Source organism: Anguilla rostrata, chromosome 5, assembly GCF_018555375.3.
Source record: "Anguilla rostrata isolate EN2019 chromosome 5, ASM1855537v3, whole genome shotgun sequence".
Lineage (NCBI taxonomy): Eukaryota > Metazoa > Chordata > Actinopteri > Anguilliformes > Anguillidae > Anguilla > Anguilla rostrata.
Window position 1 is genome coordinate 56,068,717 of NC_057937.1, and position 27,980 is coordinate 56,096,696.

At 49.3% G+C, this 27,980-nt stretch overlaps 2 protein-coding genes across 4 annotated transcripts in view; both read left to right on the forward strand.

The window, feature by feature from the left end:
• Positions 1 to 11,192, forward strand: part of LOC135255745 (AP-1 complex subunit gamma-1) — a 35,807-nt gene extending 24,615 nt beyond the window's left edge. For all 3 annotated transcript variants that reach the window (XM_064337301.1, XM_064337299.1, XM_064337300.1), the window contains exons 14-23: positions 1,336 to 1,458; positions 1,839 to 1,928; positions 2,044 to 2,168; positions 2,501 to 2,605; positions 2,989 to 3,130; positions 3,525 to 3,651; positions 4,860 to 4,961; positions 5,373 to 5,533; positions 7,696 to 7,794; positions 7,914 to 11,192. In XM_064337301.1, the coding sequence (XP_064193371.1) occupies positions 1,336 to 1,458; positions 1,839 to 1,928; positions 2,044 to 2,168; positions 2,501 to 2,605; positions 2,989 to 3,130; positions 3,525 to 3,651; positions 4,860 to 4,961; positions 5,373 to 5,533; positions 7,696 to 7,794; positions 7,914 to 8,015 (1,176 nt within the window). In that variant the 3' untranslated portion in view covers positions 8,016 to 11,192. The remainder of the gene's footprint in view (positions 1 to 1,335; positions 1,459 to 1,838; positions 1,929 to 2,043; positions 2,169 to 2,500; positions 2,606 to 2,988; positions 3,131 to 3,524; positions 3,652 to 4,859; positions 4,962 to 5,372; positions 5,534 to 7,695; positions 7,795 to 7,913) is intronic.
• A 4,850-nt stretch (positions 11,193 to 16,042) lies between these two features.
• Positions 16,043 to 27,980, forward strand: part of LOC135255746 (PH domain leucine-rich repeat-containing protein phosphatase 2-like) — a 35,574-nt gene continuing 23,636 nt past the window's right edge. The window contains exons 1-3 of the mRNA XM_064337303.1: positions 16,043 to 16,625; positions 19,195 to 19,454; positions 23,620 to 23,753. Coding sequence (XP_064193373.1) covers positions 16,422 to 16,625; positions 19,195 to 19,454; positions 23,620 to 23,753 — 598 coding nt within the window. The 5' untranslated portion in view covers positions 16,043 to 16,421. The remainder of the gene's footprint in view (positions 16,626 to 19,194; positions 19,455 to 23,619; positions 23,754 to 27,980) is intronic.

Genomic DNA, 27,980 nt, shown 5'->3' on the forward strand with positions numbered 1-27,980 from the left:
CCCTGAGAATCGCTGCTCCTCTGTTAGATCAGCGAAGCCCTGAGAATCACTGCTCCTCTGTTAGATCAGCGAAGCCCTGAGAATCACTGCTCCTCTGTTAGATCAGCGAAGCCCTGAGAATCACTGCTCCTCTGTCAGATCAGCGAAGCCCTGAGAATCACTGCTCCTCTGTTAGATCAGCGAAGCCCTGAGAATCACTGCTCCTCTGTCAGATCAGCGAAGCCCTGAGAATCACTGCTCCTCTGTTAGATCAGCGAAGCCCTGAGAATCACTGCTCCTCTGTTAGATCAGCGAAGCCCTGAGAATCACTGCTCCTCTGTTAGATCAGCGAAGCCCTGAGAATCACTGCTCCTCTGTTAGATCAGCGAAGCCCTGAGAATCACTGCTCCTCTGTTAGATCAGCGAAGCCCTGAGAATCACTGCTCCTCTGTTAGATCAGCGAAGCCCTGAGAATCACTGCTCCTCTGTTAGATCAGCGAAGCCCTGAGAATCACTGCTCCTCTGTTAGATCAGCGAAGCCCTGAGAATCACTGCTCCTCTGTTAGATCAGCGAAGCCCTGAGAATCACTGCTCCTCTGTTAGATCAGCGAAGCCCTGAGAATCACTGCTCCTCTGTTAGATCAGCGAAGCCCTGAGAATCACTACTCCTCTGTTAGATCAGCGAAGCCCTGAGAATCACTGCTCCCCTGTTAGATCAGCGGCTCTCAGGCCTGGTCCTGGGGTCCCCCCCGTGTACGCTGGGTTTCCTTCCAGCCCTAACAGTAATACCTGACCTATAACGAGCTGCTCGCTGCTTTTAATTAGGCTCTTTCAATGCCTAATGAGGGATGATTTACTCTCTCACTGCCCCGTTATGTCTGGAGCAGGTATTCATCACAAAGAGTGAATTTTCAGTCATCCTTTAAGGTCTTTAAGTCAGCCACGGTACTGATCAATGGACAGACCTTCAGCTGAAACGAGCGAGTTTCTAAATGCCGAAGGTGTGGACGTGTGGCCTTTGACACTAAATCATTTGTGTAAAATGAAGTTGAAACGCAAAGCAAATGGTGCTGAGCCTTGCCTGCGTTGTGTTGTGGTCTGTATCTGTATTCACAGCCAGGGGATGGGGACCGCGCTTCAGGAGATTGTCATGGGCCTGTCACGTTGGTTCCTCCTTTATGATGTGTAATAACTAACCTGGATTAGCTGTCCCCCTGCACAGGTTGAGTGGCGGGTCATATTGCAGTAGAGTTTGCAGGAGGATTTATGCAGAGGGTCTGTGTAAATAGCGCTCAGCCCCCCCTCTCCCGCCTCCACTCGTCCGGTTTTAAACGAGGCCTTGCTGGTCCCCCGCAGGCGGGCAGCTACGTCCGGGACGACTCGGTTCCCAACCTCATCCAGCTCATCACCAACAGCGTGGAGATGCACGCCTACACGGTGCAGAGGCTGTACAAAGCGCTGCTGGACGACATCTCTCAGGTGTGTGTGTGTGTGTGTGTGAGTGAGCGGGTGTGCTTGTGCGTGTGCGTGTGTGTGTGTGTGTGTGTGTACTTGTGTTTTGTGTGAGAGAGAGGGATAGAAAGCATGTGTGTGTGTGTGTGTGTGTGTGTGTGTGTCTACACCCTGTGAATATGCGTCTGATTAATAGGCGATTTGTGTGGATTTTATCGCACTGGGTATTATTGATTACTTAATACTTTGTGAATTGATTTTCCGAAAAGAAATGTTCGCATGAAAATGGATAATAACGTGTGTAAATGTATCTGACGGCGTGAGTGGTGCCGAAATGCAGTCGCGTCTCCTCCTCTGAAGCGGGGTTTGTGGGGTAATGCCTTTGTTTGGCCTGTCTGCTCCTCCAGCAACCCCTGGTGCAGGTGTCCTCCTGGTGCATAGGGGAGTACGGAGACCTGCTGGTGTCGGGACAGTGCGAGGAGGAGGAGCCTATCCAGGTACGGCTGTCGGGGCCCAAAAGAGTCGCTGGGACCGCTGGGGGAGTGAGCTCCCTCTTCCTGAGGACTCCCTGAGGTGTAATTGTTGCTTTTCTCCTCCTCACCTGGACGGCAGGTGACGGAAGACGAGGTGCTGGACGTGCTGGAGGGGCTCCTGGTGTCCAACCTGTCCTCCCCCGTCACCCGGGGTTACTCCCTCACCGCAATCATGAAGCTGTCCACGCGCTTCAGCGGCGTCAAGTGAGCACCCCCCCCGATTCCCCCCACCCCTGATTCCCTTCACCCCCGATTCCCCACACCCCTGTTCCCCTCACCCCCGATTCCCTGTACGCCTGCACCTCGTACCCCTTAACCCCACTGCTGAGGCATGAGGCCTGTTTAACACCCAGAAGCAGCCCTGTGCAAGCGCCGCTCACCCCAGGGAGGGGAGATGAGTGGCGGGGGGGGGGGGGGTGTGTGCCTCCCACCCGGTGGGCCTCCGAGCTTTCCTGTGAAGCCCCGTGCAGTTTGGCAGTTAGAGCTTCTGGAGGGGGCGGGGCTAACACTTCTCTCCCGCTGTTTGCGCTCTCCAGCCGAATCAAGAAGGTGGTGTCCATATACGGCAGCAGCATCGACGTGGAGCTGCAGCAGCGGGCGGTGGAGTACAACGCACTTTTCAAGAAATACGATCACATGAGGTGAGCCGGCGGCCAATGGGAAGCCTTTGTGACTCTTCGTAACTGCCGGTTTGCGTGTGAGCGGTGCCTTGCGGTGCCCGCACTGTTGGGAGAGACGTGCTGTAGCGATCGCTGCCAGGAATCAAAAGCAACGGGGCTGCAGAACACTGGCTTAGAATTTTAAAAAGGCCTTCCAAGAAAACCGACTTTTCAAAGGGCCAATTAATCGAAGCTGGATGTAATACGTTCGAGAGTAAACCTGGTTGCTGTTTAAGTCTGCCTTCCTGAGGGGGCCAAACTCAATTTCTCTCCCCTCTCTCTCGCTCTCTCTCTCTCCCTCCCCCTCCCTCCCTCCTTTTCTATTTCCCTCACTCCCTCCCTCCCTCCCTACCTGCTCTCTAAAGGCCTGCCTTACTGGAGAGAATGCCCGTGATGGAGAAGACTGCCACCAACGGGCCGACGGAGATAGCGCAGACCAACGGGGAGGCGGAGCCCTCTGCCCTGGACTCCAAAAACCTGCCCGCTGTCACACAGCCCACCAGCCAGGTGAGGGGGGAGGGGTAAAGGGCAGTGCTAGCTGCCTCTCTCATGGGCTCGGCTGGTTCTGCCCTCACCACCATGGGCACGCTGGCGTGTCTGTCTTTAATAACGGGCATGCATGGTAGTCATGGAGTAAGCAGCCTCCTGGGTATTCGGATGCTGCATGTGTTCCCTTCCTGATCACACTAGGCCCCCTGCTGGTTGGAAAGTGGAAGTGCTGGCATAGCTTTTTATTTATTTCCTTGCTTCTTGTACATTCTGTTACGTGATTGGAAACAATCGTTACTGACTGTGCAAGACTAGATTAACACCCAATGACTGTACAGGAGTAGATTACCGCCCAATCAGCTTGGGTTGCTGTGGGGATAAATGTCTTGAATAGCTGTCTCTTATATTCCAGGCTAACGATCTGTTAGACCTCCTTGGAGGAAATGATGTCGTGCCTGTGATCCAGACGGCCCCGCCCACAAAGCCTGCATCTGCTGGAGGGGAACTGCTGGACCTGCTGGGCGATCTCTCTCTATCAGGTAGAACACAGATGCGCACCAGCTCTGCCTTCTCTCTATCAGGTAGAACACAGATGCACACCAGCTCTGCCTTTTCTCTATGAGGTAGAACACAGCTGTGCACTAGCTCTGCCTTCTCTCTATGAGGTAGAACACAGCTGCACTCTAGCTCCGCCTTCTCTCTATGAGGTAGAACACAGCTGCGCACTAGCTCCGCCTTCTCTCTATGAGGTAGAACACAGCTGCGCACTAGCTCCGCCTTCTCTCTATGAGGTAGAACACAGCTGTGCACTAGCTCCGCCTTCTCTCTATGAGGTAGAACTCAGCTGGGCCGCTGGAAGTAATTAACTAGCTACATATTAGCAGGGTAGGTGTCCATTTAGCTTTCTGGCTATGGCTCTCATTGGTTGTTTTTTCATCATTTCACACTGTACTCCAGGCAGAGCTGCCATAGGCGAAAGAGTAATAATAATGATGATGATGGATAGCATTTATTTAGCACCTTTCATCTCATCTGTGGAGGTGGGGGGGATGGACGGAACTTGGCTCTACCGTCATCGGCGTGCAGTGGTGGTGCGTGGCGGCCATTTTGCGGCAGGACGGGGAGGGAGGGATTTATTGAGCCCGGTGGGATGGATGGTGGGTAGATGGGCACGCTGAGAGTGCAGTGATGGGAAGAGGAATCCTGCTAGCTCATGCAGTAGGGCCCTGGGGATCCGTAACAGCCACAGCCGCACAGCTCTCACGCCTCTCTCTCTCTCCAGCTGCGCCTGTTCCTCTCATCATCATTACCCGTCTGCTCAGGTAGACGTCTCGGGTCATTTTTAGCTCAGTTTTGAATAGTTTGATACAATGGCTGTGCGCCCACTTCTGGGATTTGATCCTGCAACCTCCTGGTGTCCCGTTCCCAGTCCTCTCCTTCACGTGCCTTGGCTTTATCAAGAATTATAACCTGGCAGAGCAGAGAGAAACAGCTGGCATGTGGGATGATCTTCATCAACTGTGCGAGTTCTGTGTGATTTGAAAAGGAAGTTGAAACACCTATTTTCAGAAATTAAACATTTTTTAAAATGTGGGTCAGACTGTTTGTAGCTGAATGCTTATTTAGCTCTCTGAGCAGCTGTACTTGAATGCCGCTGAGCTTCTGTTTGTGAAATGCCCAGAATTAGAGGGCAGGACCTACCCCCTACCCCCCAGAGTTGAACTGCTTTTTGATTGGCGGTTCCCAGGTGGGCCGACCCCTGCTCCGGCCCCGCCCGTGTCCATCCCTCAGCCCGCCTTCCTGCTGGACAGCCTCACCTCTCCGCCCCTCTTTAATGACATCACTGCAGGTGAGAGTGCAGCACACCTGGGCCTTCTCATTGACCCCTCTCTCGCTCTCTGTCTCTCTCTCCCCCCACTCTGTCCCTCTTCCTCTCCCTTTCTCTGTCTCTCTCCCTCTGTCCCTCTTCCTCTCCCTTTCTCTGTCTCTCTCCCTCTGTCCCTCTTCCTCTCCCTCTCTCTGTCTCTCTCTGTCTCTCTTCCTCTCCCTGCCTTCTCCCTCTCTGTCTCTCTTCCTCCCCCTCTCTCTGTCTCTCTCCCTCTGTCCCTCTTCCTCTCCCTCTCTCTGTCTCTCTGTTTCCCCACTTCTCTTCCCTCTCTGCCTATATCTGCCTGTGTGTGAACAAGAGAGAGGCGTGTGGAAGAGAAACGGAGAGAGAGTAAAACAAATTTCTTCCGTTCTCTTCCGTCTTCATCCGCAGCTATTCCACCAATGACGGCGTACAACAAGAACGGGCTGAAGATCGAGTTCACGTTCGAAAGGTCAAACCCCAACCCCAACGTCGCCGTCATCACCATTCACGCCTCCAACACCACCGAGGCGGAGATGACCGACTTCGTGTTCCAGGCTGCAGTACCAAAGGTGGGTCGGGTTTTAGGCCACCAGCTGTTACCTAGCGACATAAGCGCGCATCCACCCCACCCTGTTATGCGATGGAACCAGACCTGTGTTGTAGCAAAGCTGCCATGGCAACGTTGCTTTGGGATGTTTGCATCACGGCAACAGGTGCAAAGCCGATGACTTTGCTGCTGTCTGTGGTGCTGAAGATGGGTGGAGCCGTATTAAATCCACACAGTGATGAGGATAAAGGCTGTGATGTATTAAAGAAAGGAGTACAAGCACCACACACAGGATGTTACAGCAGGAATGTAAAGTTGTGGTTGTCATGTTGACTCCTGCTGAACGAAGGTGAAAGGCAAATGTACTGCAGGCTCTGATCCTTTTCAGGATGTCTGTTCTTTGTTACTGATTTAGCCTGGTCAATTACCTGGCCTTGCTGTAGTTCATGATTCATTTTTTTTGTCATGACCTACGGCTGAAAACTACACATGGTGAATTTGCTTACTGTCAGCTCTGAGTGAGGGTTGTGGTGTAGATGTTATAATGAGTGGAATAATAGGCTGTTCAGAATAATAGCCTCTGCCAGCGTTAGCGCTGTAGTTAGCCTCGGGTGCAGGGTTAGCGCTGTAGTTAGCCTCTGGTGCAGGATTAGCGCTGTAGTTAGCCTCTGGTGCAGGATTAGCGCTGTAGTTAGCCTCTGGTGCAGGGTTAGCGCTGTAGTTAGCCTCTGGTGCAGGGTTAGCGCTGTAGTTAGCCTCTGGTGCAGGGTTAGCGCTGTAGTTATCCTCTGGTGCAGGGTTAGCGCTGTGGTTATCCTCTGGTGCAGGGTTAGCGCTGTGGTTATCCTCTGGTGCAGGGTTAGCGCTGTAGTTAGCCTCTGGTGCAAGATTAGCGTTGTGGTTAGCCTCTGGTGCAGGATTAGCACTGTAGTTAGCCTCTGGTGCAGGGTTAGCGCTGTAGTTAGCCTCTGGTGCAAGATTAGCGCTGTGGTTAGCCTCTGGTGCAGGATTAGCACTGTAGTTAGCCTCTGGTGCAGGGTTAGCGCTGTAGTTAGCCTCTGGTGCAGGATTAGCGCTGTAGTTAGCCTCTGGTGCAGGATTAGCACTGTAGTTAGCCTCTGGTGCAGGGTTAGCGCTGTAGTTAGCCTCTGGTGCAGGGTTAGCGCTGTAGTGAGCCTCTGGTGCAGGGTTAGCGCTGTAGTTAGCCTCTGGTGCAGGGTTAGCGCTGTAGTTAGCCTCTGGTGCAGGGTTAGCGCTGTGGTTATCCTCTGGTGCGGGGTTAGCGCTGTAGTTAGCCTCTGGTGCAGGGTTAGCGCTGTGGTTATCCTCTGGTGCGGGGTTAGCGCTGTAGTGAGCCTCTGGTGCGGGGTTAGCGCTGTAGTTAGCCTCTGGTGCAGGATTAGTGCTGTAGTTAGCCTCTGGTGCAGGGTTAGCGCTGTGGTTATCCTCTGGTGCAGGGTTAGCGCTGTGGTTAGCCTCTGGTGCAAGATTAGCGCTGTAGTTAGCCTCTGGTGCAGGATTAGCGCTGTAGTTAGCCTCTGGTGCAGGATTAGCGCTGTAGTTAGCCTCTGGTGCAGTTAGCGCTGTAGTTAGCCTCTGGTGCAGGGTTAGCGCTGTAGTTAGCCTCTGGTGCAGGATTAGCGCTGTAGTTAGCCTCTGGTGCAGGGTTAGCGCTGTAGTTAGCCTCTGGTGCAGGATTAGCGCTGTGGTTATCCTCTGGTGCGGGGTTAGCGCTGTAGTGAGCCTCTGGTGCGGGGTTAGCGCTGTAGTTAGCCTCTGGTGCAGGATTAGTGCTGTAGTTAGCCTCTGGTGCAGGGTTAGCGCTGTGGTTATCCTCTGGTGCAGGGTTAGCGCTGTGGTTATCCTCTGGTGCGGGGTTAGCGCTGTAGTGAGCCTCTGGTGCGGGGTTAGCGCTGTAGTTAGCCTCTGGTGCAGGATTAGTGCTGTAGTTAGCCTCTGGTGCAGGGTTAGCGCTGTGGTTATCCTCTGGTGCAGGGTTAGCGCTGTGGTTATCCTCTGGTGCAGGGTTAGCGCTGTAGTGAGCCTCTGGTGCGGGGTTAGCGCTGTAGTTAGCCTCTGGTGCAGGATTAGTGCTGTAGTTAGCCTCTGGTGCAGGATTAGTGCTGTAGTTAGCCTCTGGTGCAGGGTTAGCGCTGTGGTTTACCGGTGTCTCTGTGCCCCCAGACGTTCCAGCTCCAGCTCCTCTCCCCCAGCAGTAACATCATCCCGGCACTCAACCAGGGAACCGTCACACAGGTCATCAAAGTGCTCAACCCCCAGAAGGTACGCCCCCGCCCTCCCCCAGCCTCTCCATGGGGCCCAGGACACGGGTACGAGCGCCTGCCCCCCCTCCCTTTTTCCAGCCCGCTTTTAACGCCCGTCTCTCTCGTTTCGACCCACAGCAACAACTGCGAATGAGGATCAAGCTCACGTACAACCACAAAGGGTCCTCAGTGCAAGACCTGGCCGAGGTCAACAACTTCCCCCCCCAGTCCTGGCAGTGATGGCCTGCGTGGCCCCGCCCCCCTCTCTCCCCTTTTCAAGGGAACTATGGGGAAGGTACCAAACCCCCCCCTCGCCCCTCCCCAAACCCCACCCCTCCTCCCCTAAATCGATCTCCCTGTGACATCACTGCGGACTGCTACACTGGGGTCGCACAGGGAAACAATGGAATCTTTCTGACACACAGCGATGATGCGACGCCGTCGCCGACGGTGACGGTGACTAGGACGATGTCAGCAAAATTGGAAACATATCCATTTACCCCCCCCCCCCTTTTTTTTTTTTGTTTGTTGTTGATTTGTTTCACCTCTGTCTCTGCTCGCAATAGGCACTGCTTTCACCCCCACCTCTCCTTTTGCACGTGCACTCGAAACACGTTCTCTTTCTCTGGCCCCTCCCCCAGCCTCGTGGGAAGTTGAGCCATCCAGGCCACTGTAGAAAGAGCCCCCCCACTCCCCCCACCCCTCGTTTGACATGAGCAGTCATCACTGTCTGATTGTCTTCTGGTTTCGTTTGGTTTCATGTTTTTATCTGAATCTGGAAATGTAAAATGTTGGGATATATTTGATTCTTGTTTTCAGCTTTTAATGAAATGCAGCTGAGCTCTTTGGAGTTTGCACTTTGATCCACTCTGTCCACCATGCAGAATTAAGGAAGTTTGGTTTCTTAACTGGGCTCTAAAATCTTGTGCATGCTTGTGCGTGCGCGTGTGCTTCTGTGTGTGAGCGTGCTTGTGGGTGTGTATGTGTGCGTGCACGTGAGTGCATGCGTGTGTGCGTGCGTGCGTGTGTGCGTGTCTGCATGTGTTTGTGGGCGTGTGCACGCGCGGGGTTGGGTTTGGTGTCGGAGCAGTTAATCTTTTTCAAGGTTTGGTGTTTGAGATCCTAACTTATTTTGTGTAATGAAGAGTACCTGTGCCCTGCTCTCTGTGTCTCATGTTAAACACAACGCTTCTGTTGGGTCCCAGGATCCAGTTTGCACTTTTACCGGGTTTGCCCCATGCAGGTTCTCCCTGAAATGTTGCAGTTTGTCAGTGTGAGAGTCTGTCCATCCTGCTTTTAAGAATCCAGACCGTAACTTTCATCTACTGTAGCAACTATAACGGTTGACCCTCTCAGCAGTTGAAATGGTTGTGGAAGGAGGGGACCTGAAGTCGATTTGACTTGTCTGGTTCCCCCATGTGAGTCTTGAGTGCAGCTTCTGAACAATAATGTATAATAATCTTAAAGGGAAACCAGAAATTAATTTATCCCCTTGAGAAATAAAAAAAAAAATTGAAGTCTCTTTATTTGTTGAACTTGTGTGGATAAAGCACATCTGTTCTGTGAGGAGTCTTGATTTGGGAGTGTACTCAGTGTTGACTGTTTTATGTCCTGTCCAGTCTACTAAATCAGCTTGTTTTTTTTCCCATTTTTTCCACCATAAGAGATTTTCAGAACACCAGAACAAGGTCAAGTCTGCTCTCTCTCCCATCTTGCATTTTTCTGCCGTTTTTGATGTATGCTGTATCATAAACCTTTTTGGTTTCAAGCGTAATCCAGTAAAAAAAAGAGAAAAAAATGATCTGCATTTTTTTTAACGCCCTTGTCTGGTAGTCGTTCAGGATCACTGTCAAATTTTTCTTCTTTGTCCGAAGAATGTTTTAATAGTTTAAAGATGGGAACCGCTGAAAGAGTGGAGACATCCGTGAGTCGATTTGAATAGTTTGCAGGGCTGTTGATGTTGGTCGCGGAGTAAGCCGTGTTTTAAATAAAGATTTCAGCACGGTGTCAGCGAATCACAGATCAGATCTCTTTAATATCAAGCGGTTCTGATGCCAGTTGAAACTACAGATATGTTGTCGTGAATACAAGCCCAGCTGCGCGACTGGTTTTGGGGTCAGACTGACTGTTTTGGGTTGCGGAGCCGTGTCCTGCGTACGCCCCCCCTCCCCTCCCCTCCCCAGCGGTCTGCGTAGGACCCCCCCTCCCCTCCTGGGCGTGGCCACACACGCTAGCGGTGTGATCCGGTGAATGTAGCGCCGCGCGCAGCTCTTCGCTTCCCTCCGGTTCTGTTCCGTGGCTTCTCCTCTCCGTCTGGTCCTCTTCGTCGTGAAGGAAGCCGGCGGGCCTCGTTCTTAGCTGCCGCGCTGCGGTCGGTCAAGGACTTCCTGCAAAATAATGCCCGGTGTCAAAGCTGCCACGCCGCGGACGGTCAAGGACATCCTGCAAAATAATGCCTGGTATATCAAAGCTATGTGCCTTTTGCCGTTTGGGCAAACGTTGTTGGGTTTGGTGGCCTGTGCTTTTTGGCCGGAGGTTCAGGCAGCCGTAGACGGATGTCAGGTGATGGTTGAGTTGCCTAGCAACGAACAGAGCTCAGAAGAGACGGACGAGCGTGAGAGGACTTTTGCTGTTGCAGAGAGCTTTTGAAAACGTGTCCAATATCAGGTGTTTTTTTTTTTCTCTTCTCTTTTCTTTTTGCTCTGCCCTCGGTTGCAGTACTTCACCAAAACTAAACCATGAATGACACTGTTGGAAACAGAAGTGGTCAACTGAATACCTCATAGTTATTTTTTTCAGTGAACTCTTTCACATCAATCATTAGACCTGCTCATGCAAAAACTATGTCCACTCATGGGTACATCAATAGGACACCATTTTACACTTTGCTAACCTGCTCTTTTTTTAAATGTTACCCTGTGTCTACAGATGCACCCGTATTTAATTTCATCTACTGGAATGATGTTTTGCTTTCACATGCATTAGTCTGTACTAACTTTTAACCTTTGTGACCAAATCAGAGATTCTATTTAGCTTTGGATATTAAATCTTCTCGAGCAATGATCTGTATATGGAGAAATCTGACTTAACATTTGTTTCTGTTTTTTTGTTGTTTTTTTGTCTTGACTGAATGACTACATTCTGTCCTAGTGTTTGGTATAAAACTGAGAGGCTGTGTAACTGTAGAAACTGTCCAATGCTCATCCTTTGGTGGAGATCAGCTCTTTTCTAAGAGTTTGTTTCAGAATTGCTCACGGTTTGTGTTGAAATAGATCTAAGTTAATATCATAGCCTGGATGATTTCTCTGATTCCATGTAATTTGAAGCAAAGATCACAATATATGCTGCCTGTATATTGTACATAACTGTAAAACGAACAAGCAAATTACATTGAAAATAAAGTTAACTATTCAAAGACCCGGTTACAGATTTAGTTAGGTTAAGTCGTTATTTAACCAGTATGTGTAGTTATTTGAATTTACATTATTTTGCCCCATGTACCTTTAAAAGTTTCTAGTTTTTCCCCAACGAGTTGAAACTGAATTCGCAAAAAAAAAAAAAAGAAGTCCTTTGTTACACTCTGGTTGCAGGTAACAGGACATTCCAGATTTAGATGGCAATTTGATACGTTCAGCCTCATTTTGTGCTCCAAATTTATAATAAAAAACATGTTACATTCTAACATACGTTATTTTGCTACAGTCAAACCAATGGGAGTCAAATTTAAGTAATGCACAAGACGCCTTGTTCCTTCGGATGACTGTTCGGTGTGGGTTCTTGTGGATGGCTGGAATGGAGGGTTGCGGTAGATCTAAAGTGCGTTCTGAGTGATTTACTACTGATGGACTTGATGAGCCCAGTTCTGTAGCGGCGCACACGATGCAGACTCCTTGTCTGTATCGGTGATTGGCTCATGTTGTTTACATTCTCTTCATCAAAGGTACCCAGGGTTCTACAAGCCTCTCTCCCTCTCCCAAAAAACATCAGCGCAGTATATTATTTATCAGTCTGGGGAATTTTCAGTTGGAGCTCATTATGACTATCCGCTATAAAAGCTTGTTAATGGATGACCCGCCTTCCCTACATATCGTATGTTTGGATGTTTGGATGTAGGCATCTGAATTGCCCTCGGGATTTTTTTCCCCCCCTCTATTAATTTGTAATTATACAAGTTTCAAGATTGGTTTCCTTGCTGGTAATTTGATTGTTTGAGTACCGCTCTACGCCCTTAATTTCATCCGCCCCTGTCTCTGCGCACAATCATCGTTTCAAATTAATTTAGGATTTTGCATCCTCGTATTAATGAGACATGATTAAATGAGCAACAGACAGAGACTGCCACACAGACAGAGTGAAAGTGCTGGGGTTTCCGTTGCCAGCGTTTCTGTTTACTACCCAATAAGAAATGAGGACGGCCTCGAGGTTCAAGAGCGTGACCCTCATTCACTATGGAAAGCGTTTCACAGAAGGTGGTAGTTCCTGTTGTAGTTCTTAGTCACCCCAGGTGACTTTGATGCCTCCAGACGTCACGCACGGCCATGATCTCGTAATTGAGCAGTATCACCCCCACCACCAGGTAGTATGAATTTCCACCTTCTGGCATTCCATCTGATTTTCGGTTGATTTGGTTTCTGCAGTCTTTTTTACGTAGATGCGTAATGGCGAATTTAAAAAAATAACGTTTTTTTAGACCGCGTAAAACGGACGAGGAGGCAAAGGGTTTATTCCTGGGGTAAAGGTGATTGTCTTTTTATCCGAGTGAAAAAGCACCCTGTTGTGGTGGTCTTGTTCCCTCAGACGTTTGCTCTGTTTGTAGCGCTATGTACAATTCAAATGAATGTAGAGCTGCTTTAACAGTCCTTGAGGAAAGAAGAAACTTTTTTTGTATGAAAGGAGAAGCAGACCCTACATTTTTACCTTTGGTAAATGTGTAGTGGAAACTTGCCTCCACAAGAGGGGGCTGTTTCACACTGAAGATTCTCGGGAAGGGACAGAAGTGGGAGGTGTCTTGTCTTGAATGTTTTAGTCTTACCTGTTCCAATCAGTCTATATCCCCATTTTTTTTAAGGTGCAGTGCTCTGTAGATTTTTAATTGCCTATACAAATGGTTCTCTGGTGGGAACGCTGCTGCTTTGACAGAAGAGATTATCGTGGGAATTAGGCTACATCTGTTGCAGCTTCTTTTTTTAAATCTGTGTGTGTGTGTGCGTGTGCGCGTGTGCGTGCGCGTGTGCGTGCGAGTGTCTTACTCCACCAAACACAAGGTAAGACATGGATCTCGGCCGCGACGGTCTCAATCTTAAACTCCAAAGCTGCATGTGAGAACCAGTGTACATAGCCTGATTTCTACTCTTTATGCATCTTCTTCTTTTGAAATGCGAGGAAAGAACGTTTATTCGACACAAAAAAACGCAGCGCCTCCTGTCTGAACTGGGGCTCAGTTGCACACTTGTGAGTGTTCGGGATAAACACCTGTAATAAGCAAAGAGCTATTTAAGAAAAAACAAAATGCCAAGCGTCTAATCCGTTCTGTTCGGGGGTAAATAAAAGAGTTCATACCACTCTGTCCCCTGTGGTTGCTTTCTTCCTTTATTTTGGGTGTGCCTGTACAGGGCTGCAGACATGGGGGCACAACTGGGGGCTCCGTGTTTTGGGCCCAGACCCGAGGGGGTGGGGTGGGGGCAGGATAAGGGGTATAATTTGTTACGAAATATATTGGGGGCGGTGTGGGAATGATGAGACGGGGGTTCATTGCTTTGGAATTGCACCAGTCGTGGTGAACGTGTTCAGACAATTTCACATTTGCCCTTTCTTCAAGATCGGTGCCAATACAGGTCTGAAAACAACCGTGCAAGGCTGTGGCCTACAGTCACTGACAAAACGCACACACTTGATATCACCCAAAGCACTAACATTCCTTTGAGCTGGACTTATGGGCCTGGGGCACAATTTTACATTTATCCAAACATGTTATTTTGTCCATTTGTGGAACTGGAAGTCAAATCAAAATTTATTTGTATAGCCTTTTTTTTTTTTTTTTTAAATTATTTTTTTACAGAGAATTGGCACAATAAAAATACCTCCCTGGGATGAAGGAGAGAGAAAAGCAGTGGCGCAGAAACTCTCCGATGGGAAGAAATCTCAGGAGACACCCGGCTATAGAGTGGGGGCCCACCCTGCACTGGCCGGTCCCTTGTAAAGTAGACAAGATAAGATTAGAGACTTTATTAATCCCCAGGTGGGGAAATTTGGGTGTTACAGCAGCAGATAAAAACAGCATCTCACACAGACCTAAAAGACATGTGCTTTTAGTGATTTGCTTTAATAATAATAATAATAATAATAATTATTATTATTATTATTATTATTAAAATAAAAAAGTTTTTTTTTAGTGCAGCAGCAAAGTCCTTTAAAAGGCAGAGGTAGAGGTAGAATGGATGTAACGGAAATGTAACAAGGGATCTATCACAGCAAATGATCAAATAGGTTGAACAGGTGATAGTTGATGTATTAAGATAAACCTCTGCCTCCCATTGTGATTTAAGATGCACTTCTCCAGCACCTTGTGAACAAAGTAATCTTACAGGAGAGAAAAGAATAAGTAATTTACTAAAATATTCAGGAGCCAAACCATTTAAGGCTTTATACATTAACAATAGTCAATTCTGTATATAACGGTCAACCATTGTAGAGTTGTAAGCGCTGTGCTGATATATTTGCATTTCTTAGTTTTAGTAAGAACACTAGCAGCTGCATTCTGTAAGCGTTGGAGATATTTCAGGGCTGAATTAGTGTAACCAGACCATAAAACATTACAGGAATGCATGAAACATTTTTTCAGCAACAGAAAATCGTCCTTAATTTAGATGCGATTCTCAGGTGGAAGAAGGCCATGCTTATGATATTATTCATGCGGGCCCAAAGTTTACCCTGGAATACTCAGTGGATTTCCTCTTTACCCGAACAAATAGAGATCTGTCAGAGGGGTGGGATTTAAGCCACATGTGAACTTGCTTGCCCAGTGAGACCAACTAATTTTTCTAGCCTGTGGAGGAGAACATGGTGGGCTGTAGTATAAAAGGCAGCTCTTAAATCAAGTAGGAGAAGAACGGAGATGTAGTCCCAACCCAGGGTGAGAAACAAATCATTAATTATTAAGGCAAGCACTGTCTCAGCCCTATGGTGCTTCCTAAATTCGGAATAAAACCTCTCACACATTTATTAACCTGTAAGGAAGAAAACTCTTCTGAGTTATACATTTCACAAGGACGTTTGATAGCAGTGGGAGGTTTGAAATAGGTCTGTAATTAGCCAGGTTGTTTCTTGAGTAGTGACTTGATTTCTGCCATCTGAAAAGATATGGGAACACGTAGCTCGCGCTGAGGTATGAGAGTCAATAATCAAGTCGTTCTGCATGTATAGGAGGAAGTAAACAACTGTCAAACTACTTTGATGCATACAAACTGTTCGTTCATGTTTTCTGTAGGCAGTAACTCCGACGAGTTTTAAAAATGAGGAAATAAACAGCGCCTGTAACATAACTCCGGGCCGGCCAAAGTTTAGTCGTCCGTGGTGTGTAAACTCGTTGCGAAAGCTTAGATACCCAGATTCAAACTGCATGGTGGTGATAAAGGCGCTTTTAGAGGTGAGTAGGTTATCCTCCGTGCGTGCCCCGCGGAGGTCAGTGATCTAAAGTGTCCGCTTTTGAGTCACACAGAGCCCGTGTGCGTAGGCTACAGCGACAGTGCGTTGACTGCCGCGAAACCTGAAACGGAAGGAGGGAAAGCTGATTAGGGTGAAGTCAATAGACGGTGGAAGTGTTTGTCAGTACGCGTTCTTTCAAAGCGTGGGTACTTTAACAAGTAACCCAAAACGCGAGAGGAAATAAGCTGTTTCAAGTAGCCTATGTAATCGGAAACGTCAACATAATGACAAATTAAATCTGTGCATTAGGCTGCACTGCAGAACATTTGAGTAACTATTTGTGATTTCCAGCAGCCTAATTAAGATAAAAGCATCAGGATATGCACTGGGTCAGTATTTGGCCTATACTTTCAAAACAAGAACAGCATTAATAATAATAATAATAATAATAATAATAATAATAATAATAATAATAATAATAATAATAATCATCATCATCATCATCATCATCATCATCATCAAGAAATATTTGCACTTGTATTTCCGTAGTCGCACTGGATAGCAGCTGCTAAATGCCAGTAGTCTAATGTCATAGGCCATTAGTTTGATTATTGTCGTCTGTAATGTTATTATTAATAGTCTATCGTAGACTATTACAACAGTATTCCATATACAATTAGGTAGCAATGTAGCTGACGACTCATGCACGCATCTACCGTATCATACTTGGTTAGTTCATAAAGATTCTGGTAGGTTAAGGTCACCTGGCCCAGCGGAGTTAGCGGATCTAATGAATAATTCAGTATGAGTCGTGTTTGTGAATAAGTAACCCTGCCCCTCTAATGTTTATTGATCGAGTGTATCTGACAGCCGCGATGTTCAGTCTCGTTATGGCGTCTCACCAATCCTGAATGGGATTTTTGGTGCCCCATGCATTGGAATTTGCACGTTTCGAACGGCGGTATTCTTGTTGGATTTTTCCTAGAAAACATTTCAATGTAAATGGAGGAGGAAGATAGTCCGGCGGGGGCGGTACGGAGTACCGGTCCGGACCGAAGAAAACAAGGTGGTGTCGAAGATAGCGGGTCTTGCAATGGTGTTTCACCGGGCACAGAGCTTTACGAAACGGGATCTAATCAAGCGGCAGGTCGTAGCGACCACAACGGACCGGGCAGAAGCGGTGCAACAGGAATACGGGTTTTAAAGGTAGGCTACGTAGTTTGGCATGTCATGCCAACCTAGTTTCCGTGAGAAAAATACCATATACCGTGGACAATCGTTTTATTGTTGAACGTTGTAAATGCAGGGCCGAGGTATGCGATATTGCGAATGGCTCGATGCCTGACACTGTAAAAAATGATATCATCTGGATTTGCTTATCTGCGTTATCTCTTGTCCAGATATTGTGCATTGAGCTGTGACTAGCTAGCTGGCTAGAAAACATTGCAATAAAATGTGCTGGTCTTGCCGAATTACAAACGGTAACTGTCTTCCACTGCTTTGCATACTAATGTCTCTTGGAGCCTACGCTGGGCTCCCAGAACGATATTATACAATTTTATCATCAGTGCTAACTAGTCTAGAAATAACCCAAATAGCTATATCCAGCTAGATGGCTAACCTCTTCAGCGAAACGAATCCCGTTTAACTAGCTCGCTAATTACCTTGCAGCACTTGCGAAAGCTTGTTGCTAATGCATCGTTATTACGACATCTTCGCAATATCTTCACTCCGACTTAACTGGATGAGGAAGAAACAAGTTCAGGTTATTTTTATGGGGACATTTCTGACATTGGCGAGGGAACTGTACAATTATATGAATTAGTTTGCAATTAGATGTATACGATTATGGTAGTGCGTTACAATGCTGAGAAACGTGCAAGCTTCCTGAGCATTCCACCGGTTTCCCAATCATACTCTGTTTAATGGACAGTAATTGCTCTGAGGTCTTCGCGCGCACAACAGACCGACAGTGGCCCACCGATTAACCACTTATCCCCCGGGTTGTTCGTGTACTTTACTTCCGCCATTATGTCATCGATTAACCCGTTACAACAATAATATCATGATGCAGCATTATGTAGGTTATTTCAGCTGTTCAAACATGGCTGGCCACGCAGCCTCTCCGGTCTACGTAAGAGTTTAAGTCCAGTGCAGCTGTTGCATTTTCTCGTTCTGGCGCTGCATAATATCGTGCTGCTGGAAAACATTCTGATAAAAGTTTAAATACTTTTTAATCAGGTTGTCCTTCCTTATAATAAAGGCGAGGCACACATACATTAGCCTGGTCTGAGGATTAGACTGTCCAGTTCTCTTGCCAAGGTGTCGGTGGATATGGGATGTTCAGAGACATTTTGGAATTGGAATGAAACTGCACTGAATTGGTTTGTGTGTGTTTTAAAGTTCTACCGTGGACTGGATATCAGCAGGTAATTTAGCACAAAACGGCTTGTAATGCTGTATATTGCTTTAACATCTGGTCATACGGACATCTGGGCTAAACCTTTCTTTTTTGTGCAAGTCCCAAACAATTTGACCCCGTCTCACGCTTTCACTGCCAGACCTGATCTTGTCGCACCAGATGGACGGGCTGTCTTTGAATTCATATTTATCTGGAAGGTATCGTTGCCATGGACAACGCTTAAGGCAGCCCTGCCCTCCACCACCTTCACACCTCATCACTATCGGGGGTGAATTATTGCAACTGGAGTCTTGCTGGTTGGAGTGTGTCCAGGTGTAGGTGTGTACGTGTGTGGGGACTGGTAGGTGTGTGTTTGCGTCCGTGTATATGTACAGTATGTGTGCATGTGGGGGTAGTTAGGTGTACGTGCAGGCCGACATTCATGTGTGCATGTCTTTCTGTGTGAGCGTGTGCATGTGTGCATGTGCGTGTGTGAGCGTGTGCATGTGTGTGTGTGTGTATGCATGTGTGTGTGTGTGTACATGTGTGTGTGTGTGTGTGTGTGTGTCGGTGTGTGTCGTGGCGTGTGTGTGTGTGGCAGCATGTGTTGGTGCTGGGTTGGCAGCTTGTTGTCTGCAGGTGTTGTGTGGCTGTGGCAGTGTGAGGTCGTCTCTGCGGTGCTTGTGCATGGTCGGGACACGCATCGCTGTGGAAGGATGACTTCATCAGTCCAACGGCCTGATCCAGCCCCAGCTCTGGAGCAAGGCCCACACACACACACACACACAGAGATTCTCACACACACACACACACACACACACACACATACACACATTCTCACTTAACCATAAACCATGTAAACATTTGAGCCCATGTACACCACATTTTCCTCTTGGTTCAGGTGGAGGCCCCAGTGCTCTGTGCTTGTTTGTCTGGGTGTCCCGACCATACTTCCTATAACCAGGTCTCATTAGAGGTGGGCAGTTTTGAAGGTAATGGACCCTAATGATTCTGAACTCCCCAGCTGTTCATGGTAGTAACAGCATTTTGTTTTGTTTGGAGGGAAAGCTGGGTTTGGGGGGGGGGGGGTGATAATATATTTTTTAATTGGGTGTGTTTGCTGCTCCAAAGTCCCCTCCTGGGCTCAGGGGCTTGGAGAGCAACAGTTAAAGGATTTGGGGTGGTGCGTGCAAAAATGCGGTGTATGTGTGGGGGCAATGTCACTGTTCATAATCACACGTGTATTTTTTACTGATTAGGCTGAGAGTTTGAAAAGGCATTTCCCCCTCACGGGTACCGAATGCCCCTCGTCCCGTGAGTGAGCCGCGGTCGGGCCACCTCCGAATCTGACCCGGCTCTCCTACCCTTCCGCAGCGCAACATGAAGAGGAACGGGAGCCGGGGGTGCGTGACCCGGAAGTCCCGTTTCGGCTCCCGGGAGCGGGACTGGCTGAAGGGGGACAGCCAGCGGGGGTGCGTGTGCCTGCACGGGGGTCCCGCCGACCCCCAGCCCCCCTCGGCGGGACCCCCGGACCTGCGGCTGGTGCTGTGCTCCACCAGCACCACCGCCCAGGAGCTGTGTGCCCAGGGCGAGGGGCAGGGGCTGTACCTGCAGCTGCACGGAGACCTGCTCAGGTAAGCTCACCTGGATCTGACGCTCTGGACCACAGTCTCTCACACACACACACATGCTGCCCAACACGGTTTCTATTGTAACACCCTGACTTGTGCTGTGTGAACATGGGAATACGTAATGGGGCTATGTAATGAGACTATGTAATGAGAATACGTAATGAGACTACGTAATGAGACTATGTAATGGGACTATGTAATGAGACTATGTAATGGGACTACGTAATGAGACTATGTAATGAGGATACGTAATGGGACTGATGGAGACTATGTAATGGACTAGTAATGAAGACTGAAGTTGGGACTACGTAATGAGACTATGTAACTGAGGTATGTAAGAGACAAAGTCCATGGATATGTAATGAGACATGTAATGGGACTCGTAATGAGACATGTAATGGGGACTGGTAATGAGACTTTCGGTCATGGGACACGTAACGAGACATGTAATGGGGTCACTTGATACATGGGAGGACTCGGTGAGACTATGTAATGAGGATTGTAAGGCATGTAGAGGACATACTGCTAGGTAGACTATGAGTGGACACGTAATGAGACTATGTAATGGGACTACGTAATGAGACTATGTAATGAGGATACGTAATGAGGATACATAATGTGGAGAACAGGCCAGTCAGCCCAACGTGGCTCACCATTTCGCTGGCTTCCCCCACAGACTAGTGCAGGGGTTTTCAACCATTTCTTATCCAGGGATCCCCACCCAGGCTCAAAGGCATACAGGGGACACTCATTACTGGTTACATTTAAAAGAAAGATTTTTTTAATATCCCAAATTTATATGTAGCTCCTGCCTCTGACCAGAGACCCCCTACAGTACCGTCAGTGACCCCTAGTTGAAAACCCAGGGACTAGAGAGTATCCAGCAACACGTCAGGCCTGAATCCCAAATACCCAGAGGATCTCTGTCTCTATGACCAGACCTGTCAAGCATTCACACAGTGTTACAAACTGCCATACTGTCATTTATGGTCTCTTATACATGTGTACCGCACTGTGATTCACACAGGTGTCCTGTCCCTCTTTCTCTCTCACTCTCCCTTTCCCCCGTCTCTCTCTATCTCTTTCTTTCTATCACACACACGCACACACACACACACACACACCGAAAGATGCTGTGTCACTGTCTCGCAATACTGTCGTTAGACAGCCCAAATTCTCTGTAGGCTGTGTTCCAATGTAACAGACAACTCAGCAGCTTCCTTTGTATCGATATTCAAAGAGGGAAGCAAAGGAAAATGCATTATTTTGGTGAAATAACAAGCCAAAAGAATGAGACTCAGTTTCCCTGACTCCCCGAGTTTGAGAAGGATGATCTCTTTGCTTTGAGGCTGTATTTAGAGCAAAACATTTCAACCCTCGTTTATAGCTTGGAGGAAAACGTGGCACACGATAATTTTAAATATTTGATGCTAGGAGCTGTATAATATTTGACTATCAGATTATTCAGAGTGCACATCCCTAGTTCAGGCGCACAAAGCATGCTTTCAGACAGGGGGACGTTGGATTTGAGAATGGCATTTTTAGTTTTTAAATCCGGTTTGGCGTTTTTTTTTTTGCTGAATGACATCGGTTTTTGAGAATAGCTCTGCGGAAGGAGGACCGCTAACGCAGGCTATAATCAGGTCACGCCCGCGCGCACTTTCAGGACTCTCCCCCGGACGGAGCCGTGGACTCCCTTTCCGCTATTTTCGGTTGAGCTCGTCGAGCCGTGCGATGTGTTAAAATGGGCCGTGACAAAAACGTTGAAATGCGGAAATAGCGGTGTTACTCGCTTCAGTATCTTGAGCTTTCCCGTCCTTTACTTGCAAATAAAAAAAAAAGAAACAGGATCCACATTTCTTTTTTTAATAGAAATTCTCACCAGCAGGGAGGAGGAGTAGGATTTGACTGTATGGGATAATTACCGGAGGGGTGTTTCCTCATTATTGCTCCCATAATTGCTCTCGATTTTAAACAACCTCCTGCTCTGTCAAGGCCCCGCAGTATTTTAGGTTTGTGAATGACTGACTGGCTGTCAGTATGGCTGCTGTGTACGGTGAGGGTGCGGTTTGGCAGTTTCCTTCAACAATAACCGACCAATGGATGGCTTGACCGGGGCGAACGCGCTCTGCCAGTTAACGAGAATGAGGGCGGGGCCAGCGGAAATGACCCTCCACGGCCCCGCCCAATCACCAGACAGCAACGTGGTGCATAAACCCCCCCTGAGATAAACCCCCCCTGAGGAGTCCTGTCGGAGCACGGTAGGATCCGGATGAGCGATATGTCACGGCGCTGTCCGGTGTCAGTCTGAATGAAGTGATCGGCCAATCGCAAGCGAGCAAATGTGGTGATGCGAAAACCCACGTCATGCTGCCTGCCTCTCCGACCAAGAATTTAGTCGTTTTCTCGGTGGTAAAAACCACCAGTAGTTCAATAAAACCTGTCTCACAGGCTGAGGTACTGTATGTCACTTAGCTGTAGGTGCAGCTCAGTCAGCTTTATGTGGCGTCTGTCCTCTGATCGGCAGGGTTGCGATGGCTGATTTTCTGCTGAAAGCGTAACAGACTGAAAATGTCCCAGAAGTAGAAGTTGATTTGAATGAACTGTATCATTTGCTGCCGATCTGTATCATTGATCAAGGCGCTGTGCCTGAATTAGGACAGTAAGTGTCTGGCAGTTCGGAAGGATCGTTTAAAACAAACGGCAGCCGTGCAAGTCACCTTGAATGAGGACATTCATCATAAGAATAATGATGTCGCTGAATGTGGCGGCAGTAGTGTTTGGATGTGAGGAGTGGCTGGATGTCCTCCACACTGCACACACAAGTGCTCCAGTGTTTCTGCGGGAGACGACGGGCACCACAGCAGCCAGCCGGCCGGACAGCATCAGCGTGACAGTGCGGAAGCCTGTGATGTGTGTGTGTGTGTGTGTGTGTGTACGTGCGTGTGTGTGTGCATGTGTGTGTGTGTGTGTGTGTGTGTGTTTGTGGGTGAGATTGTGTGTGTGTGTGTGTGTATTTGAGTTTATGTCCAGTTTGGTGCCAGTGCTACAGCATTGTGAGGTGGAAATGCTGAGAGAATCCTCCCCCTTTTTTGGGGGGGCGGGGGGGGGGGGGGGTTTGTGAGCAGATCTGGGGTGTCTAAGAGCATTTGGAGACCTCAACATACTTCAGTCCAGCAGCACTAAATCACACATTCCACACAGGAATGGCTTTTACACTTGCTTTGAGATTTATTGTGATAGCATGAACTGATCGGTTGTTTTATTTTTTTATTTTTTTATTTATACACCCCCGCAGTATTATCACACCTGTCCTTGAGAAAGTAGGAGAGCCCATAAACCTGAAGGCGTGGGACGTCTAATTCCAAAGACATTATATTTTGGTGGTGACTAAGCAGTTTTGAAGATGACCCTCACTGACTCACCGATCGCTCCCCAAAGTCTCAGCAGTACCTTTACGTCACCACTAGGTGGCAAAATAAGGGGCGGTACTATAGTAGTCATAATCACAAGCGTTGGCTCTTGTTTTATTGACTTGAACACTATGTGCAGAGCCAAAGACCCACTTATTTCTTCACCAATGTCTGTTTGAATTCACACATTTGTTCGGAGGTTCCCCTGCTTGACTGTTTGTGGAGTGCGGCCCTCCAACTGAGTCATCTCTCCAGGTGGACATGACTTGATGTGGCTCACAAACCGCAGGGTTTTTACGTTTCCAGATCAATGCAAAAGTATTGAGTCTGACGGGCCTTTCCAGAGCTGTGATCTGACGCCCCTTCATTCTTGTGGTGCATTCTGTGTTTCAGTGTCGACTCTCATCTGAAATATTGGGGCTCGTCTTGGGGGAATTGGCCCCCTTCGAGATTTCGGACACGCTGGGATAGCCATCGTTAGCTTGCGCCTGCTGAACGCTGTTAAGCTGTCGCACGCCTGTCGGAGCCGTGAGCTGGACGTTCCTCGTCCGTCGGGCTGAATCCAGACAGCGCGCATTTGCATGGCCGTCCTTTGGGTCTCTGTCATCTCCGAGCGATCGTGCGAAGGTTTGACAGAGGAAGCGCTTTTCGCACTTTAGCTTCTCGCGTGTCGTGGTGAGAGGTGTGAAAAGTTGTGTGATGTGACCTCCTGTGCTCTGTGCCCTGTCCCCCCCCCGCCCCGCCCTGTCCCGCAGGAGGCTGGACCCCTCGGAGCGCCCCCTACAAATAGTGTACGACTACCTGGCGGCCATGGGGTACGAGGACCCCCTGCGGATCCAGAGGGAGGCGGCCAACTCGGACCTCAGCTGCATGATTCGCTTCTACAGCGGTGAGTGCCCGGCCCACGGCCACGCCCGTCCTCCTCCCGTCTGGGCCTGCAGATGACGGGACACTCCCCTGCTGAGCACCCCCATCCTGCACCCCCCTCTCCCCCCTCCTCCCAGGCCTGTCCCAGGTGGTGGTGCATGTGAGGTTTTGGTGCTGTGCTGTTGCCGTGGATTCAGGCCTGTGTGTGGAGTTGAGTGGCGTGTGGCCCACGGGTGTAGTTTCAGACCACACCTGATGGCGGGAGGAATTAGCCGTTGCTCCGTTCACTGATGAGCGGCTCCATTTCTCCTCCATTCTGCTTCACTCCGCTTCCTACTCCGGCTTGCGCTTCAGTGAAATACCATCTGTGAGATGTTTTTGTTTTTGCTTTCCACCTGTATATATAAAGGCCCGTTGGGCTGCCGGATGGAATGATGTTGTGTTTCTGAGTTTCCGCGGAACCTGCTGGCATTGGCCATGCTGAGATCCATCTTCACTCCTTTCCCGCCATTAAGCTTTTCCGCCACGGACCATAATGGAATGTGCCTGCCAGAGATCTCCGAGCGGGTTTGCGTGATGAATCAACCTTTAAAAAAAAAAAAAAAGCCCTCTGCCCCTTTCTCTATAATGAATACCTCTCTACCTACTTGCCTGGGTCCAGCACGGGGATGAGTGGGAGAGGTTGGAAAGAACAAACTCTTTTTTTTTAAGGAGACGTTCGCCTGCACGGGTGCGGGCTGGGCGCAGTTTCAGGGGGTCGCTGACGCGGCCTGACTGCAGCTGTGGGGCGAAGCTGTAGCTGCTGCCGTCGGGCGTCATCTCTTGGAAACGGCGGCGGTTGCTAATCGCGGAAAAGAATCGCCAGGCGGTCCAGCGCGGTTGGCGGTCTGAAGATAACCGTGTAGCCATGTGTGACAGGAAGTGGTTGCGGCGTCTCCAGGATGTAGCACTGCAGCGAAGGCCTGTGTGCGGTCGTGGGGGGGGGGGGTGATGATGACTCATTGGTTGAGCCGCCCTCGCTGCGTTTCCAGGTAACCCCCCCCCCCCCAAACTCAGGACCCCAGATGCAGCCGAAAGCCCCGTTCCTCAGGGCCGGGCGCCGTCCCGCCATCCCTCCCCCCTCCTCCTCCTTCAGGCAGCGCTACCACGGGCTGCCTGCGGGGGGCGCTGCCAGGGCTGTGAGATCTCGCGTCTCTGCAAGGTGCGGTGCGGTGCAGTGCAAGGCTCACTGTAGATGTGATCCGCTGTCTCATCGCGTGGTGGTCAGCTTCCTGCCACCAAGGGAAGTGGGGGGGGAGGGCGACTGGGGGCCACTGCCGTTGCCAGGGGTTACCTCATTCGCACTCCTGGCCAGTGACCTGCGCTCCTGTGTGATGACCCTCACTCCTGTTTCGAACAACGAGGGCTGGAGGGTCTCTCCGTGATGCATTATGGGACATTTGTATTCCAAATGCTAATTCTCAAACAATGTTTATTTTGTGTTTATTTTGCTGTCTGCTTTTTACTCTCTGGGCTCATATTCATTATCTGTCTTTTGCAAAATGAATAAAAGTGTTATTTAAAAAAAAAAAAAAAAAAACATTTTCTGTGCTTTTCCAGGAATTCTGAAAATCATGCCTTTTGAAAATATTTTATCACGATGTTTAAAAAAATATTGTTGCGAATAGTGGTTGTGAGCCGGGGTCACCTTACTGGGTTTGGTCATGTGACTGCGCTCTGGACTGAATTACTATTTGCTGGTCACACTTCCACTACCCCTCCCCCCAAACCCCCAACTCACTGCAATATCACAGGTCCATTTGGTGGGAACTATCATAAAAAAAACTTTTTGTACACAATGTACAGCTATTACAGAAAGCAATATTGCCCAAGGCATCTATTTTCTACCTCCACAAATATCCACCCACCCTCACACCTTCCACCTCCACACGCATCCACCCACCACCCTCTACACCCACACCTCCACCATCAACGATACGCCCACACCACTCCCCATACCCCCTCTACACCAATCCACATCACCAATCACCACCCCTACCCACCCACACCCACCCTCCCACACCTCCTCCACTCCACACATATCCACCCACCCCATATATGTGTGTATGTGTGTGTGTGGTGTGTGTGTGTGCGGTGCGTGTGGTGTTGTGTTTGTGGTTTGTGATTGGGACTGAGGAAATATAAATACTCACGGTAGCTTCGGCGCTAATGAGTTATCGATCCGCCTGGGGCCTGCGTGTCAGAAAAGAAAATGAGAAGTGAATAAACGGCGAGGGGGCCCTGACCGGCTCCGGCGCGGGCTGGGAGCGCCTCGTCTTCGCCTCGCCGAGCGACGGCCTCGTTGGGCGGCGGGGGCGTGGCGGCGGGCGTCTGTTATGGACCGGAGTTAGCGGTAAAGCGGCAGTTGGGCGGTCGGGCGGTTGGGCGGTGTCTTGCGGCCCTTTTCCTCAGCTCTCTGTACCGTCTCTCTCTCTCTCTCTCTGGGAAGCTGCTGAAGGCCGTTGTGAGTGCACCCCGGGATCATTCTGCGCGGGACGATGCCGCGTACCGCCGTGGGGTGGGGTGGGGAGGGGGGGCGGGGGTCTGATGCTAACGGGCGGGGCGCTGAAGAGGCCTCCGCTCGCTCAGGTTTTGACGGCCTGGTGCGGCTGAGGATGAGGCCCTGTGGATAAATAGCTGCCGCTTTGCGTTACGGGCTGTTTGTTTGTGCTGTTTCAGGGGCACGAGTCCTTTGCAGAATTGCTCAAACTGCCCGAAAAAGACAGAAGAAACGCCTTCAGAAGGGACTGTCTGTGACACGGTGAACCCTGCCTGCTTTGATCTGACACCACATTCACATTTTTAATTCTGATGTGAACATGAACTCTCGAGCTTGTTTTTACACTCCGAGTTCATTACTTATTGTTTTAAAAAAAAATATTTCCGAGAATAGCCTGCCCTCATGTAGCCTAGCCACGTCTCCAGGCTTTAAATCCGAGGGCCTCTATTTTTGTGTTGTGGTCCGGTACGTCAGTTGTCTTTCTTTAGCAGTTGGACCCAACAGTATCCTGACTGCTGTACTGTACAGTATTCATTAGTGTGAAGCCACAGGAAACCTTTGCCTGATGTAGCAGTGGGACAGTAGTGAGATGTAGGGGCGATATAGCTCAGGAGGTATGACCGATTGTCTGGCAGTCGGAGGGTTGCTGGTTCAAACCCTGCCCTGGGCGTGTCGAAGTGTCCTTGAGCAAGACACCTAACCCCTAACCCCTAACTGCTCTGGCGAATGAGAGGCATCAATTGTAAAGCGCTTTGGATAAAAGCGCTATATAAATGCAGTCCATTTACCATGTAGCGATTGAGACATGAGGTTTGTTGCTGCCAGTTCCACAAGTCCAGATCCTTAGGATCTCAGGACCTCAGAGCTTTTTAAGCCCGAATGGCGATTAGTCAATATCCATCTGAAAGCGTGCATCTGAATAATGTGGTAAACACAAGCCATGAAAGTATGGGTATCGGGTGTCCTCTTGGCGCGTAAAAACCTCTAATAGATGTAATGGCTGTGAGACATCTGGTTTCTCTTCCTCTCTGATTTAACGCGGTGTGCTGAGAGCTCTGGGTATTGCACTGGCGTTTGAAGTTTCCTGTGCCTGCGCTCATGAGCACTAGCTTCGCCGTTTCATGTTCGGCACAAAAAGCGAAATCCCCTCTCGCGTACGTCTGTCATTATTTCCGCTATTAATCTGTCGGGTGACTTTAACGCTCTGGCCGATGCACCTAGATCACCGGGGGTAGGGGGGGTGGGGTTGGGGGGGTGTGATTGATTGGCCATCGCCCAGCGCTCTTTGAACTTTGATGCGGTTTTATGTCGTTTTTTTTATGGTTTTATCACGTTATCAGAAGGGAGTGGCCTCTTTTAAAATGCGTAGGCCGCATAGTTTGGTGGTCAGAGATCGAGCATTCATCGTCAACTGACAGCTGGGCGGGCGTACGGGGGGGGGGCTGGCGGAATTTCACTTATGACCTCACGGGGGCGGGGGGCGGGTGGGGGCTGTGATTGGCTGCCCTATAAATACACGCCAGGAGGGAAGTGTGCCCCCTAGAGGTCTGGAAAAGAATGGATGGGGGTGTGGCTCGCTCTGGATGGTGACGTGAGCAGCAGTAACTTCTCGCCTGGCGTCTGATCAGTTGATCTCCTCCAATGAATGCTGTAACTGCTTTGCGCTGCGCTGCTCTTTCGATTGGCCCCGTTGTGCAATACTGTGGCGAA